Source organism: Annulohypoxylon truncatum (assembly GCF_022578515.1).
Source record: "Annulohypoxylon truncatum strain CBS 140777 unplaced genomic scaffold F4807scaffold_2, whole genome shotgun sequence".
In the NCBI taxonomy this organism is placed as follows: Eukaryota; Fungi; Ascomycota; class Sordariomycetes; order Xylariales; family Hypoxylaceae; genus Annulohypoxylon; species Annulohypoxylon truncatum.
In genome coordinates, this window is record NW_025953788.1 from 1045521 (window position 1) to 1060593 (window position 15073).

General features: G+C 47.3%; 6 protein-coding genes across 6 annotated transcripts; 4 read left to right on the plus strand and 2 right to left on the minus strand.

Annotated features, from left to right (window-relative positions):
• Positions 1–108: 108 nt before the first annotated feature.
• Positions 109–3027, minus strand: F4807DRAFT_407425 (uncharacterized protein). Its single transcript, XM_047996375.1, has one exon. The coding sequence runs from the start codon at positions 2917–2919 to the stop codon at positions 562–564; it is 2358 nt and encodes a 785-aa protein (XP_047858808.1). The 5' UTR covers positions 2920–3027; the 3' UTR covers positions 109–561.
• A 168-nt stretch (positions 3028–3195) lies between these two features.
• F4807DRAFT_407427 (DUF866-domain-containing protein) lies at positions 3196–4239 on the plus strand. Its single transcript, XM_047996376.1, has 5 exons — positions 3196–3369; positions 3427–3541; positions 3622–3687; positions 3749–3871; positions 3930–4239. Exons 1-5 carry the CDS (start codon positions 3335–3337, stop codon positions 4071–4073), a joined length of 483 nt encoding a protein of 160 aa, XP_047858809.1. The 5' UTR covers positions 3196–3334; the 3' UTR covers positions 4074–4239.
• Positions 4240–4486: 247 nt separating this feature from the next.
• On the plus strand, positions 4487–4992 carry F4807DRAFT_455933 (LSM domain-containing protein; the record flags this gene model as incomplete). The annotated part of the gene is made up of 3 exons (XM_048000799.1): positions 4487–4492; positions 4569–4819; positions 4923–4992. 3 exons carry the CDS (start codon positions 4487–4489, stop codon positions 4990–4992), a joined length of 327 nt encoding a protein of 108 aa, XP_047858810.1.
• On the minus strand, positions 4911–8191 carry F4807DRAFT_120675 (Skb1 methyltransferase). Its single transcript, XM_047992883.1, has 4 exons — positions 7872–8191; positions 7229–7820; positions 5644–7127; positions 4911–5578 (listed from the first exon to the last, which is right to left on the minus strand). The coding sequence occupies exons 1-4, from the start codon at positions 8001–8003 to the stop codon at positions 5399–5401; spliced, it is 2388 nt and encodes a 795-aa protein (XP_047858811.1). The 5' UTR covers positions 8004–8191; the 3' UTR covers positions 4911–5398.
• Positions 8192–8837: 646 nt separating this feature from the next.
• F4807DRAFT_455935 (Prefoldin, subunit 4) lies at positions 8838–9502 on the plus strand (the record flags this gene model as incomplete). Its single annotated transcript, XM_048000800.1, has 4 exons — positions 8838–8852; positions 8921–9049; positions 9122–9189; positions 9310–9502. 4 exons carry the CDS (start codon positions 8838–8840, stop codon positions 9500–9502), a joined length of 405 nt encoding a protein of 134 aa, XP_047858812.1.
• A 1114-nt stretch (positions 9503–10616) lies between these two features.
• F4807DRAFT_455936 (uncharacterized protein) lies at positions 10617–12234 on the plus strand (the record flags this gene model as incomplete). The annotated part of the gene is made up of 4 exons (XM_048000801.1): positions 10617–10846; positions 10906–11179; positions 11246–11658; positions 11733–12234. The coding sequence occupies 4 exons, from the start codon at positions 10617–10619 to the stop codon at positions 12232–12234; spliced, it is 1419 nt and encodes a 472-aa protein (XP_047858813.1).
• Between the last annotated feature and the right edge of the window lie 2839 nt (positions 12235–15073).

Sequence of the window (15073 nt, forward strand, 5' to 3'; positions counted from 1 at the left end):
CCATGAGCCCTAGAAATGCCATAGTCATATCTCAGACGGTGAGTTATCCAACAGCCGGTATCGGGATAGAAACTGCATGATCACTATCGTGGCGCAACCAAATACACACCTACTTTAGAACCGGCTAGCGATTAGTTTAAAACATATATGTAAGTAATTTTATGTATACCGTGTTTTATATACAGGGGAAGAGAGGCTTGGTTCAAGCCTCTAGTCTTTATGCCAAGCTTCTCCAGATCCAATTAGGGTCTCCTTTATTCTGCAGGGCATCCCTCATTCTCACCCCACAACTTTTACTTGGATCCTCATCCCAACGTCGCGAGGGGTCCAAAGATGGAATCCCCGTCACGTAACGCGGGTCCACCCGTTGGACGATGCTTTGTGATCGGTCGGCGTGAATGCGGCCCCCTCTCGATACCTGCGTGGTTTGTTGCATGTCCTCTTGGAACGATGCCATTTGTATCGTTCGCGTCTTCTAGGACCGTTGATGAGTCCTCACTGGTTCTCATTGCGGGGTTTTGTTGGTCGCGTGATCCAGCAAACCTCCGTTTGCTTCGTAGCTTATACCTTGCAAGCTCTGCGGGCTTTGCAGATGCCATGCCGCATGTGATATTCCACGAGTTTTCCAAGAGGTAGCCTGGTCCAGTCCGGATACCAATACCTGAGCTTGCTCTGAAAGCCACCGATGAGGTGTGCAAATAGAATCGCCTTGGACGTATTTACAACGTCCGCGAACTCCTGCTCCAGCTGCCCTATAGGCTTGCCACAATTGTATTTTCGTAATCTCTCGGAGGTGCCTAGTTTCGGAGCATAAAATGTCGTGAGAGTAAATATAGTCAGGTTTTCCACATCGCCCGAGTCCTCCAATCTCCTTGCCAGCGTTTGATCAGGTAAGTTTTGGAGAAGTTGCAGCTTGGTATCCCCTTGCGTCATCTGACTTTCGCTAATCTGGATAGCCTGGAGAGCGTTGATGATCGACTTACGTCGCATCTGCTGGCGATAACTTAAGTTCAAAGGCCGTTCGGAGGAGAGAAGTCCAGATGGGTCGAAGTCGTAGCCTGTCTTGGATTTGATGACGGCTGCGTTTACCAACGCCCTCATGAGCTTGAGTTTTCGTTCTAAGTCACGACACCTCGCATCAATAGAAAGAACTCTAGCCACACTGGCAAAGTTGGTGAGCGGCCCCGTAATCTTCCGTCTGCTCCGTTGAGCAGACTCTAGAGAAGCAATCGTCCTCTCGAGCCGACTTATCAATAGATCAGTCGAATTAATCTCCTTTAGCGTAGCCGTATATAGATCTTCTGCCTCTCGTATCTCGAGTTCGAATTGGACCCTAGTCAGGATAGACCTCAGTCTCTGTTGCGTTCGAACATAGGTCCCAGCGATGGGCCCAAAAATGTTTATGTCTGGAAACCAGCATATGTCTAATAAACGAGAAACGCTCATCACCACTTGACGAGACGTCGCCACTGATTCTTCCTGGATAATCCTCTTAACAATGGCCATGAACCTGAGCAAATTCTTCGTAAATCCTCGAACTAGCTTCCGCGTTGCGGCGTAATCAACTGCTGCTAGACAAGCACTAAAGAGTTCTTGGAGCGTTCGGACGGGGACGAAGCCTCCAACGCGCACACATGCGACCAAAGCCATGCTAGCATTGCCGAGTTCGCCGCGATGAAGGTAACCTTTAATAAGGCTGTTGAATACGGCATCGTTCCTTTGTGCCCGTTCCACAAATGCATGCTTTCGCGAAGCGCAATTGTCTGCGGCCCATTCTAACCACTCGCGCGTGTAGATAACCTTCTTATTAACGATTCGATAGTGTAGTCCGTCGTCTTTGACGCCCCTCATTCGCTGAATAATATCTCGCCGACCTTCCACTTGATTGGTTCCTCGATAATGGTTCAGCAAGCACACGATGGTCTGCTGGGTGGCAGGCCAAGTCGTCCGGTAAATGTAGGAATCGACAACTGCCTGCGCAAGATCGGGGCGTTGAATCCGGTTGAAGCCAGCGATTAGAGTATTGTACGTATGAATACTCGGGGGCGCGCTAGACGTCAAGAGATTGTAAGATATTTTGGCTACAATCTCTGCAGAACTAGCAGCCTGGTTAAAGATACGCCGTATCGATTCTCCCAGAAGAAATCGATTCCTTGCTGTATCTTCGATGTCCGCATAAGGCATATGGTAGCTTGGATAATGTGACGTTCGTAGTGTATCTCTAAGCTCGTCCAGAAACTCATCTACCGACCTGGAACTCTCCCCCCGTATTTCTCTACTGTCTTGGATCCGCATGCTTTCGTTGACCTGGTTCTGCCATACAAGTTGATTTACCAGTCCTATAACTGTTGTCGTTGTCATCTCCAGTTGCCGATCAGATCTCGGTTCTCTAAGTTCGTATGCAGGATCCTGCTCTTCCGCGACGATGGCGGCTTCGATCTGCACCCACTCTAGTTGGGTTTGCAACCATGATGAATACGATGGCGGCCGGCGAGCAATTTTACACAGAGCTGCCAATTCTTGTGGCAGAATATGGGGAGAGTAGGAAGCGTCTAGATTTAGCTTGCTTGAACAAGCGCCGTTATGTTGGTCGTGATTCGCGGTGGTGTCGTCGGTATAATAGGGTCCATCGCCTTGTTGGTCAGCGGACTCTTGAACACCCAAATTGCTCAAGGCAGTTCTAGCTTTTTCTAACTTCTCATCGAGGTCTCTTTTCCTGTCCTCTTTCCTTTTCGCGTCGAAAACGGTCGCGGTGCCAAGGATAGTTGTATAGCACGCGGTGAAGAGATCAGCAGCCGAAACCCTCCGTCTCGCAGCCGCATTCGTAGATCGGCGCACGATTTGGTGACCGGTATGAAGGCATAATCGACATCGACACGAAATATGCGCTTGTGCGGCCCTTGACCATAACGAATGCATACCTGAGGCATGCCATCTAGGTCGATCGGACCTCAGTTGCCGAGTGAGGGGCTTCTATAGGTACTGCCCGCGCTTCGAGTTCGAAGTTTCGTCTTTTGAAGCGTTTATCATTTTATCATTTTATCGGTTTTTTATCGTTCGATATTGCGATCCGGGAAGTTGCCGAATATTAGATAAGCCACATAGCTAATTTAGTGGGTACTTATCGTGCTGTCCCGCTCTGACGTATCTTTCAAAAGGCGATTAATATGCATATTTATGTAGGTACCTGTATATATAGAGGTATATTGATACATTCATACCTACGCATATGCATATACTTAGAGATATCCCTAATATATTGAATGATTGAGGCTCAATTTCTTATACCCCCCTTTCATTCAATACTCCCATATCTTAAAGCAAAAACTTCAACATGTATGCGCTCACGCTAACAGCAGAATTGAATGGGTGAGTAACGGTCAAGGTACACTTCACTTTACTTGACTAATCAGAAGGGCTTTGTAGGGTTACCAATCTGCGGCCCAAGGATACCGCCGAGAACCCTTTTTGGTATACCTTCACGGTCCAGTGTACCTCATGTCGAGAGACGCACGGCAATCCCGTCGCCGTCAGCAGATTTGTAAGAAACTCATTTCTTCAATGTCATTGCCGTCTAGTATATGTAGTTCTCAAATATGGTTACTTACACATGAATTTAAGGAAACCAACGAATTAAGTGGCAGCAGGGGAGAAGCGAATTTCGTATGGAAGTGCAAGAACTGCAAGGTTTGTTTGCCATCCAAATAGACACATATACCGAGCTACGTTCTAATGCTTGGACACCTAGCGAGAATCATCTTGCTCTATCAAGACTGCTCCTAAGCCATATGAACAAAGTGAACCTCCGAAACAGCAGACAATTATCGAGTTCGACTGCAGAGGGTTAGAGTTCACATCTTTTAGCCCAGAGGTAGGAAGCTCTTATTTCTCTCTTATCTAGTTTCCTTTTCAGCTAAATTTTGGTTTAGGGTGAATGGCTAGCAGATGGTGTAGAGTCTGGAACCAAGTTTGAGGGTGTTGATTTACAAGAAGGGGAATGGTATGAGTATGACGAGAAGGCCAATGACGAGGTTAGCATTAAGGACTTGAAATGGGATGTTAAGAGAGCCTGAACTTTGCTATTCGACTTATGAACGTCTACAATACATACCTAGGTACCTGTCCGTGAATGAATTTAATAATAGTATCCCAGTTATACCACGTGCAATGTTTACCTCAGGTACTATCGTCCGCTGTCCTGATGCCACCTGCCAGTCAGTACATAGACTTTATACAGTGAATCGCTCAATCCTGGGTTAGGGCGGGGCAGGATTCTAAAAACGAAAAGCCCCGCTTTGTACATGCCGCTTACCTACAAATTCTACTGACCAATGAAACTATTTCTACGATTCAAGGGTCAATGTCCAAAAATTCAAGGTGCAGCCTTCGGCCTTTAGCTTTGAACTTTTGAAGCCATTATTCTTGAAGCTTACCGCGACAAACAACACTTTCAATTCTTCACGAAAATTCATCATCCTCCCCGACCATGAGTGTAAGTTTCCTATTCTATTCTATTCAATTCATTCAATGAGTCTTTTTCTCGTGAACACCAACTGACCAAATTATAGTTCGTGCCTGTCAACCCGCGGCCTATGCTGCAAGACCTGTATGTCTCCCTACGCGAATCCTTAGATGCTATTACCGTGAAATTGACAGAAGACAGTGTCAACAAAGACATCGTTGTGCGACTAAAGTGGGGCGAGACCGAGTACCGCGGTCGACTCGTCAGTTCCGACAGCTACATGAACATCCAACTCACCAATGCCCAAGAATTCATCGACCAGAAGTTCACGAGCGACCTGGGACAGATCTTGATCCGGTGCGTTTCCTACACATACTACCCCATGCCCATACTAGAGAAAGCGGGACAGTAGAGTTGGGCTTGCTCTCTGGGCAGTTAGCTAATACGTCAACCCTTGCAGATGTAACAACGTATTATGGATCAAAGCCGCCGACCAAGGCGAAAACGGCGACGTCAAGATGGGCGGATAAGTTAAAGCTAGGTTCGGATCAGACGAAGGTGGCAGATATATACCCTTAAATGAAGCATGGCCTCGATGTCTTGGAAGAACGAAGCAGGGCAGGATATAGCACTGGGCTTACGATGACGGGCAAAAATCAACGGCCTTGGAGCAAATGCCATGAATGTATACGACCTACTGCCCGATTAGCAAACACAACGGGATAGGCATTTCTGTGGTTCGGTCATGGTAGTTCTTTGAATTCATCGCCAACTCGGTGGTCCCGAGCTGGGCAGCATGGGAAAAGGGGCTATCCTAACGGAGGACAGTCCCTAAAATGCAAATGCTTTTCCCCTAACCTCGTCCCTCTCTTGCTCGTGCCTTTCCCCCTCCTCCCCTTCAAATGTCCCCCTTACCTAAGATCGTGGATGTAGGTATCACAACAGGCAAGCCACTTTGCGGCTACTGCATAGGCCCGATCCCCCAACTTTAACCCTATGTGACGGACTAACCCACATGAATGCCTCGACCATCCACTCGTACCACACCTTCGCGTCGTCGGTCTGTCGCCACATGCTAACCTCCAGCTCGGTATCCGGCGGGAAGTAGAGCGGTTCCTAGATATCTCCGTATTAGCGCACGCGACGTTATTCATCAAAAGAGATATATCGTAACAACCTACCTTCAGCGGAAAGAAGATGGGAAACCAAGAGATCATATCCTTGCTCTTCCTCTGTATCAAATCCGGCAGCGTGCTCAACTCGACCTTTCCATCCACCATGCCCTTTCCCTCCTCTTCCCCCTCCTCGCCCTCTTTTCCTGCGCCCGTCTCCGTCTTAGACTCATACAGCACCGCCTCGAAGTAGCCCGCGAGCCCATGCACGACCCCTCGAGTACGACACACGAACGTCATACAGCAATGTCGCGCGTTATGATCGTTCGCGCCCACCGCACCCGCCATGCTGCCTCCGCCGCCACCTGCAACGCCTCCCGCGCGCCTCGCCTCCACGGCATCCATCGTCGCCTTGGGCAGCGGGTGCGCGAACTCCCACGCCTGCTGGAAGCGGGGATGGTCGGGGACCCCCTTCGCGGCGACGAAGTCTATGGCGAACAGGCGCACGACCCAGGGCGTGTCGAACGCGTTCGCGTCCGCCGCCGCCGCGCGCTGGCAGATGTCCGCGTAGATGCGGGGCGTGGAGATGGGGGTCGCGTGCGCCGTGTACGAGGCCGGGATCGAGATGCCGGAGCCCGGGGCCAGCACGTGCTGGATGCCGTCGAGGCATTCGGGGCTGAGCTCGTTGTCGCCGAAGGAGCCGAGGAGCTCCGAGACGAGGATGTCTACCTTGCCGTGGACGGGCGGGGAAGAAGAAGGGTCGGAGAGGAGCGGGCCTTTCCACGCTCGCATGTCGGTCTTCACGACGGTGACGCGGCCGTCCCATTCTCGCTGGTTTTGGCGCAGGAGGTAGACGTACGCGTTCGGGTTCTTTTCTACGGCCCACAGGCGCACGGGGACGCCGGTGGACTCGCTGGCTCGTAAGGCTCGCGTGACGAGCGGTCCTCGACCGGATCCCGCGACTGCGATGACAACTTCGCCTGCCGGGCCGGACTTGGGCTTTCCTAGCGCATCCCACTCCCTAAGTGCGGCCGCGATGGCCATTTCGTATTGGAAGTATTTCACGGGATCGCCCTCGAAGACTTCATATGTGACGGATTCGAGGTTATCTGAGAGGGGTTGCAATGGCGACTGCAGCCAGTCCTGGAAGTTCGTCAGGGTGGTCAGTTCCAAGTCGCTGAGAGGCTCCTGTTGCCTCTCGAGATGCCTAAGATAGGCCGAGTAGCCGTTCTGTCCCTGGAAGTTGCCGTTGCCATTGCTGCTTGCGGTGTGGTGTGCGGCTGCTTCGACTAACGTTGGGAAGTTGGCGCTCGTGATCTGCTTAGGGTCGAAATCGGCCTGCACCTCTGGGCCCACATCACAAAGGAGAAAGTATGGCGCATTTTTAAGGCGCATATAGCTAAAGATCAATTCTTGATGATGGCGGCTAAGAGAAGGGTGTCCGGCTTTGTTCGTCTGGAATGTCTGGGGATTAAACGACAGATATTGAAGAGGCTCTGAGAACCATCTCGTCTGAAGTTCCTTCTCCGGAAGCACACGTGGGATTTTGAGGGCTTAGTACCGAGTTAGCAATGAGATCAATGACGACGTTGCAACTATCATGGCAAACCATTCACCATGTTGGGCAGTAAACACAGCAATAGGAGGTACGTACCAACGAAAAGCCTAGCATCGTATTCACAAACAGTACGAATGAGGTGCCAAGAGTCCCAGGCACTGAAGAGATCGATTTCTTCTTTGGAGGGTGTTTCGCTTGTGTTTTCGTCGAATAAAGACAACTGCGGTACCTTTTCTTCTAGGCTAGGCTCGCGATACATGGGAATGTGGACGATAATGCTAATCCGTGTTCCGATGGAAAAGGCTTCGTGGATAGCTCGGCCATACTGAGCGATCCCTTGGCTGTTGCCAACCTTGATCGAGTCCTGCCTAGGTCCAGGTACTATGATGCTCCTGACACCACAGAAATTGGCATAGGAGACTTCCAGATTCAGGACCTGCCTAGAAATGCTGGAGATAACATGATTAGGAGAGCATAAGTCAATCCACGGGCTAGAGTAAGCAACAAGCCCACTTGTGTAGGTTCCCGGGAAGAGGTTAGTATCCTCGGTGGTCAAGGGTGGTACCACCGGATCTAAAATGGAGCCTGCTTGCTCGTTGTTTTTGGCATCCAACAGGCTAGCTTTGAGGAGATTCAAGACGCGATCATGAAAATGCTCGTTGGTGATGGGGGTTGTAATAAAGCTAAACTGCGCATTGTATAAGTATCGCTGTATTAAATTCGGCTGATGATCACTTACACCAGAGTTCAGGACTTGACCGTATTGTAAGTCAGTCAACGAATCAGACCTCGTCGAGTCATGTTGACCGATGTAGAAAGTCGGACGGACTTCATTGTAGCCATCAGACTCCTGGTCAAATGAATGCGACATCGTGGGGCGACTGGTAGGTTGCCCAAAAGGCGAACTATTCTTTGTTTTGGGAGAAGTTCGTCGATATGTGCCTACCTAGGTACCTAGTAGGTATGCAAGTACAATAGCTACCTATGATACGTAGCGGGCGAAAAGTACTGCTAGTAGTATTTCGTCTTAGTCACAACTGGAATGTAGTAAGGCCAGAGGGATGGTGTTCAATATTTAACCAAAGGTCAGGTACCCATCGTCATATGAAATAAAGAGCTCAGATTAGACAAACGAGCATCACTTTGACATGAAGCATGCTTGCTAATATAATTTACAATTCTCTGCTGTGTGGTATGATGGAAGTATCAAAAAGATACAAGCACATTCATTGGTTCAGGCGTCGTTGCTACTGATGCACAATAGCGTACCTAAAATCAGGTTGGGTACATGTACGTTTCGTACTTTTGAGTAACATCCCCAAAATAACAGAATATTCAGTATGTAAATATGTGGCTAAGACATACAACACTGAAGGTAATGCGCCCAGTTTAAGCTTAAATTCATTTATAGGTACAGGTTTCATCTGTTTAAGATGGGATATTCGAATATTGTAATAACCTGATGTTTAATAAAACTCCGTCTGGTGTTGGGTTAGGTATCTTATCAGTCACGTGACCCAGCCCTCTAAATTGAGTACCTGTCTAAAGTTTGTCATGTACCTAGTACCTACAATGGCCTTACCTGATCCCGCCTAACGTTCACCCCACCTTCAAAGCTCTCGGTTGTGGAAGCTTGAGCTTCATAGACACTCTGTTTCGCGACAAACGGCCTGATAAAAAGGGGGAACCACCAAATCTAAAAAAGATGAATCGTCGTATGGTTAGCTTGCACCTATTTCCTACTATCCCAATTCATTATAGAACTAACCGACATACCTTTACTATTAGCTTACCAAAGAAGATGAAGCGGCCGGTGAGGAGGTCGAGGTCCGTCGCGAAGACCAAGACAAGATCAACAAATTCAGCCGCCTACATCAACGAGAACTGGGCCTAGAAGAGGAGCTAAAAACCAAGAATGTACGAAAACTAAGCCCAAGCTTCGACCTTGTACAAACCAACTGTGGTTGCTAACGGGACCCTGTCATATAGAAAGAGAAGGAAGAACTCGACGATATCACCATGGAACTGGAGCTTGCCGACGAGGATGACAAAATACCGTAAGAACATTCCAAACTCCCCCTACGGAATGTACAGATATGGCATGACGATAATTGGACGAGCCACCGCAACAATCACCGGGGGATTTAGCAGCGACTGACAAGCGACTCAACACATAGGTACAAGATTGGTGACGCTTTCTTCCACATACCATTGCCACAGGCGCAAGAACTACTAGCCTCGTCGACTTCGCGTATGGAGGAAGATGTGTCGGGGCTCGAAGAGAAGCTCGCTACGGTGAAAGACGAGATGACACAGTTGAAGGTTGAGCTCTACGCACGTTTTGGACGTAGTATCAACCTCGAAACATGATACTGGCCATTCGTCGAGTGAAACAAAATTCGGCAACGAGACGACAAGGCGCTACAAGGATGCGAGATTCGTTAAACCCGAATTGTTTCGTTGTATGGGCAAGCCTTACGACGGTTACCAATATTCGCCGAATACCTAATCCCAAAGCTTCAGTACTGAATGGAGAGATGAATTAACCAATTTTGATTGGAGGAATTCTATGGTCGATGAATTTGAGATATTCAACTTGCGACTAGTTGAGAATATCTGATCTCAATCGATACAGGACTCGGATGGTGTTGGAGGGTTGTCGGTGAGATGGTGTCAGCGATCGACATGGATGCACAAACAGTTCTCGGCTTCGGAAGTACTACCATCACGATGACGCCTGAATATCTAGGTACTTACTTAATGAAACGATATTCGAATTCCGCTCGATCCTTCTCTGTATAGTTATCGTGGCACCGTTTGATTCCAGTCTTGATAAGGAGACTAGAATCATCAGGCTATCAGCTAATTAGCTACCTACTAGGTATCGTATAGTTCTTTCGTCGGCTAACCCCAGCTCGTTACAATCGGTAGGTACAAGACGGGCAAGTTTCAGTTTTCTTCGCTCCTTCCATCCCGATGTTCTCAACTAAGACAAGCGGGGCCGAGACGTAACACTCGGCTCCGGCCGCTTTTCTTACATAACCTTATTTGATGGGTAAATTCCGGTTTCCAGGATTGATTCCCCATTCCCGCATCACACATGCAAGGAACCATCACGGCCCAGTGATGTCATCGCCAAGCCACTGGGAAGACAAAGGACTTGCCAACAACAAACAAGGCAGGACAGAATGCTAGCGTGCCACGCATGTCATCTCCCAGAATTGATTTGATTGAATAAAAAGGAGACCAGTACGTACAGATATTTTAGATTTCTGTTACCTTGAACAACCTAGATTACCCTTTATGCATGCTTCCGAGCTTCGTCCCACCAGTGTAAATAAATGAGCAACCCTACAATCATTATTCAAATACATTCGTTTACCTAAGACTAATGATGATCTTGTTATATGACCGGCTGACTTTAGCATGGCTATTGCCGCTACTGTTAACTAGGTCAGTCATAGCTATACCACCGAGCCATCCTATGATTACACCAGCTCCAGACCTAAAAACTCGAATAGTAGAGCGCGATTTCGATGCGGCCAGTTACGTCCATGGCCTTATTACTAGTTTAGGAAGCGATGTTTCCAGCTACGTAGCATCGGGCGTGCCCCAATTCTTTCAAGACTTCCCTAGTGGCACAGCCGTAGAAAGTTCTCTGGGGATAAACAGCTCAGATCTTGCCGCAACGCCAACTCAAGTTCTAAATCTTCCGTAAGAACCACATTACTCCAGATTCTCATCCTCCTAGACTAACCCAAATCGAAATCTAGGGCCTATGCCAATTGGACCGAGCAAGGATGGAACGTTAGGATACATGGCAATGTCTACAAGCAGCCCAATATCTCGGAGTCAAAGCTCAATGACTTGGCCAATGTATTCCTAGTTGGTACAGATATTGAGGAGTTGTCATTGCCGGAACAAACGCAGGCGAGGAATATGACGGCTTCCATCTTCGTCGTTCAGCAAAGGGATGTGAATGTCACTATGAACTTCGAGAACGACGTCGATATCCGCCCTGATGCAAGCGGCGGCGTCATAAATGCTGTGAGTCAATATTTATTGAATTGATATGACAAATGTATCACCCAGCTAAACAAGGCCAATCCGTAGGAAGGTGGTGCTCAAACCCTCAAGCTTCCGTACCCGACGACTGATGAGGGCGACTTCGATGCATTGGTCCTCCTTCAGAATACAACAGGTCCCAGTGGTGGACACTTAATGGCCGGTAACGCTACTTCATCCATTCAGGCTCTCAATATGTATACGAACGGGACCAATTCGGGAAACGCGACCGCCTACCTAGTTCCGCCAGAGGGTTTCACCATTATCTCCGATATCGACGATATTCTCCGTGTCACCAAGATTTATGATCCGAAGGAGGGTCTCCTGAATTCTTTTGCTCGAGCGTTCACGCCCTGGATGAACATGCCGGAAATATACGCCAATTGGTCCGCTACCATACCAAATTTCCACTTTCATTACCTCACTACAACACCGGAACAGGTGACGAGAAACTATATGGAGTAAGTTAATACATAATTCTCGGGTCTTAAGGATGTCTGAATTCGCACAGAGAACTAACTCTAAATGTCTGAAGTTTCATCTTCAAGACATACCCCCTAGGCTCATTCGACACGCGACCCCTCAACTTCTCAGACGTTTCGGCAACATTATCAATCCGCAAAGCGCTGCTAGACAAGATCTTCCAGACATTCCCGCAGCGTAAATTCGTCCTCATTGCCGATACATCCAATTCGGATGTCATGAAGGATTACCCGCAGATGGTAAAAGACTACCCGGGCCAGGTCCAGTGCATCTTTCTACGCAACACCACCGCCACGGACAGTTCGGACCTGTTTCCGTACGATACGAAGGGCTTCGAGGGCATTGACCAGAAGCAGTACATGTTCTTCTTAACTCCTGACGACCTGAAAGGAGTAGATATTGTTGGCGGAAATTGCTATAATCCAGCTGTCATTCAGAACGTGACGTACGGGTATCAAGGTCGCGGATTTGGAAATGCCGGCTCTTCCTCCGTCCGTTGGAGCTGGAGTTTAAGTTGGCTACCAGTTATGGCAGTGCTTTGCTTGTCTCTCTAATGTCTTAACGTGTAGAAACTAAATAATTCATGATCATGATTATGACGATTCATAGCTTAATTTGAATAGATTAGTACCGCTAAAGCCTCCTAATTTCCCTGCTTGGTGACTGGGGCGCCTTCATGAGATTTGCATTTGAAGGAAACTTAGGTAGAGAAACGAAATAAGGAAGCGGTCTTGATATTGCAGTGACCTTAACAGTTGCCTAAGAGCTATTCCTTCCTCGTCCCAGGGATGTGTTCCTACTCTTGATGAGAAAGATGGATGTCAGTTTTTCCGTTGGAGACCAATCTCGGTACAGTACACACATATGGATTCTCCTGGATTTATTACCCGGCGTTGCAAAGTACTGGACCTCAATGCCCAGGTACTTCCAACTCATATTCCAGTCAGCCTCTGTAGTAATTGGTTCTTGATATATTATCATTACAGCTCGATGGCCAATTATGGATATGACAGGTCAGCGACTGGAAGCACACATGTAAATGTGTTACGGTCTTTCCACTATCGTCATCTTTCTCCGTGATATTGAATGTATTTTCTGCTTGGATTCAGGCAAGCTCCATGAAACCTGACTTTAAATTCTAGATGGGCTCAGGTAAAGATCACATGAACTTCGGATAACTCGAACTCAAGTCATGATACCCAACCGTAGCTTGGGGTTCCCCTTATTCTGTATTTTGCAATTCCTGTCTGAGGCTATTGGCTACTCGAAGATGTATTCGTGACTGGTGGTTGCAATTTGAATATCCAACCCACGTGCCTTGCCACCACCTCGGACTCGTCGGGATTGTTCGATACTGGAATGATCGAATTCGATAGGCATGTCTATCCGTGTAGACTGTACGATCAACGGTAAAGTCTAGGAGATAAACGAAGTTCGTCTCGGGGGCGGTTTTGTATAGGAGTTCTCTTTAAAATTAAATTAGTGCATAAAAGGGCTTGCAACGGCATATATAACGGCATAAATACGTAAATGTTGAACAGTATCCTATAGGCTGATAGATCATGTCACTGGTGCTCTAGGTCAATGACATGATGACATGACAGACACGATATCGGAATATGCTGTTTTATATCATCCTCCGTTTAGAACTTGACAATATCCATGGACTTGAGGTCACGTCGATGATAATAGTATCGCCCGTAATACAAATGGTAGATGTAGGCGGCTCCGGACAAGTTCGTTGTCCTGTAGCTGAAGTTCTTCGCGTCGCAAGATTCCATCGGATCCGAAGGGCAAGGACTCGACACGTCGAGTATTCTATAAACGAGCAAGTGGTAATATGATGTTGGAAAAAGTGGTCGTCGAGTTGAAGATCGCGCGTAGTATGTCGTCGCCTCGCTTTGGGTTTGATAGAACCTAAGAAGCCATAAGAGTAACAGGTATAAACACACCTAGGTAAGAAAGGTTAGGTGGTCGACTTGGTTAAAGGAGCTATGCATCAGCTCTGGATATAGGTACCTCTCATATTCATTTTCTTTGTCGATTATCTCGCCGAGACAGAAAATCTTCTTGCTTTAATTAAGAAAAGTATTAGCAAGGACGGTTGATGGAATTGGGCTAGAAAGGGATAAAGCCACGAACCCCGGTTCGGCAATAATGCCTAATACATCAACATATGAGTTCGCTATACCTATTTTCCTATAATCATTCCAAATATGTTAGTTACAGGCATTTCTATCTTACGAAATTGTAGTCTCGGCTTATCCACCTAACGAGTGATGCCTACTCAATTGGGCCGAGACCTTCCCCTTAGATTCTTCTGATCTACCTAATAGCATAATATGGAGCGGGGATTATGTACCATGCTATTTATTTTACTCAGTCTCGTGCCACTCGTTCCAAATAATTGGATAGTTATCCACGGTTATTCTCCCTCTTTAACATCATAGTGATATTAAATAATGCATTCAATACCCGATTAGTCTTCCGGTTCTTCTTATAATTGCGTCAATGATCATATATGCAATACCGACACCATATGCGTGTCGATCTTTGGGGGCCAACCTCTCGGGATTTTTTGGATTAATGCGCCATCATGTGATGAAAATTGGCTGTCGAGGCAGAATATGTAGGTACATCATAACGACCTATCTAGCCAATTTTGAATCAGCGGTCTGACGAATTCTGGATAGGTAGAGTTGGCCGATAGGAGTAATTTTCTGCCAAAGAGGCAATGGATATCTACCTATGTTAGGCTAGCCGTGAATACGAAGGACCGATAGTTAGGTACACACCTACATAAATAGGTAAATACTACGAGAATTCCAGGAGTCAAAAGCAAAAGCAGAGAATAAATGCAGTTAAATTAAGGAGTTGTTCGGGGCTTGCAAAAACTTTTCTGCTATTACGTATCACATGAATAATCATCGTCTTAAGGGATACCACCTAGTCTCTCAACTGAATAAAAGTCTACGGCTGCAGTTAAGTTGACAGGCAATGAATGTATCGCGTACTTCTTTGATTGGTCAATTAAGCTCGCTTCGTACGGTCAGAAAACAAGCATAGGAATACATGAAATCTATACATACACAAGAAAAGCAGTCTTTTATCTACGTTGAACATGGCAATAACCATCAAACCTTCAAGGTAAATTAGTCGAGTTTACTCGAGAAGTCTAAATTCATAATCCGTGGATATTTATTATACATAATGCGGAACATTCCTCATGACAAGCTCGTAGCACTTCAGTGTGGCTGACATCCATCGAACCAAACTACGGTCAGGCCAAATTGCCAGTCATAGGAGTCTATAGTTAGTAGCGGAATACCCTCAAGTGTACATCACCGCCCAAGTTCGCTTAGGTTGAAATGGTGTCATACCTGCTCGGCTTGG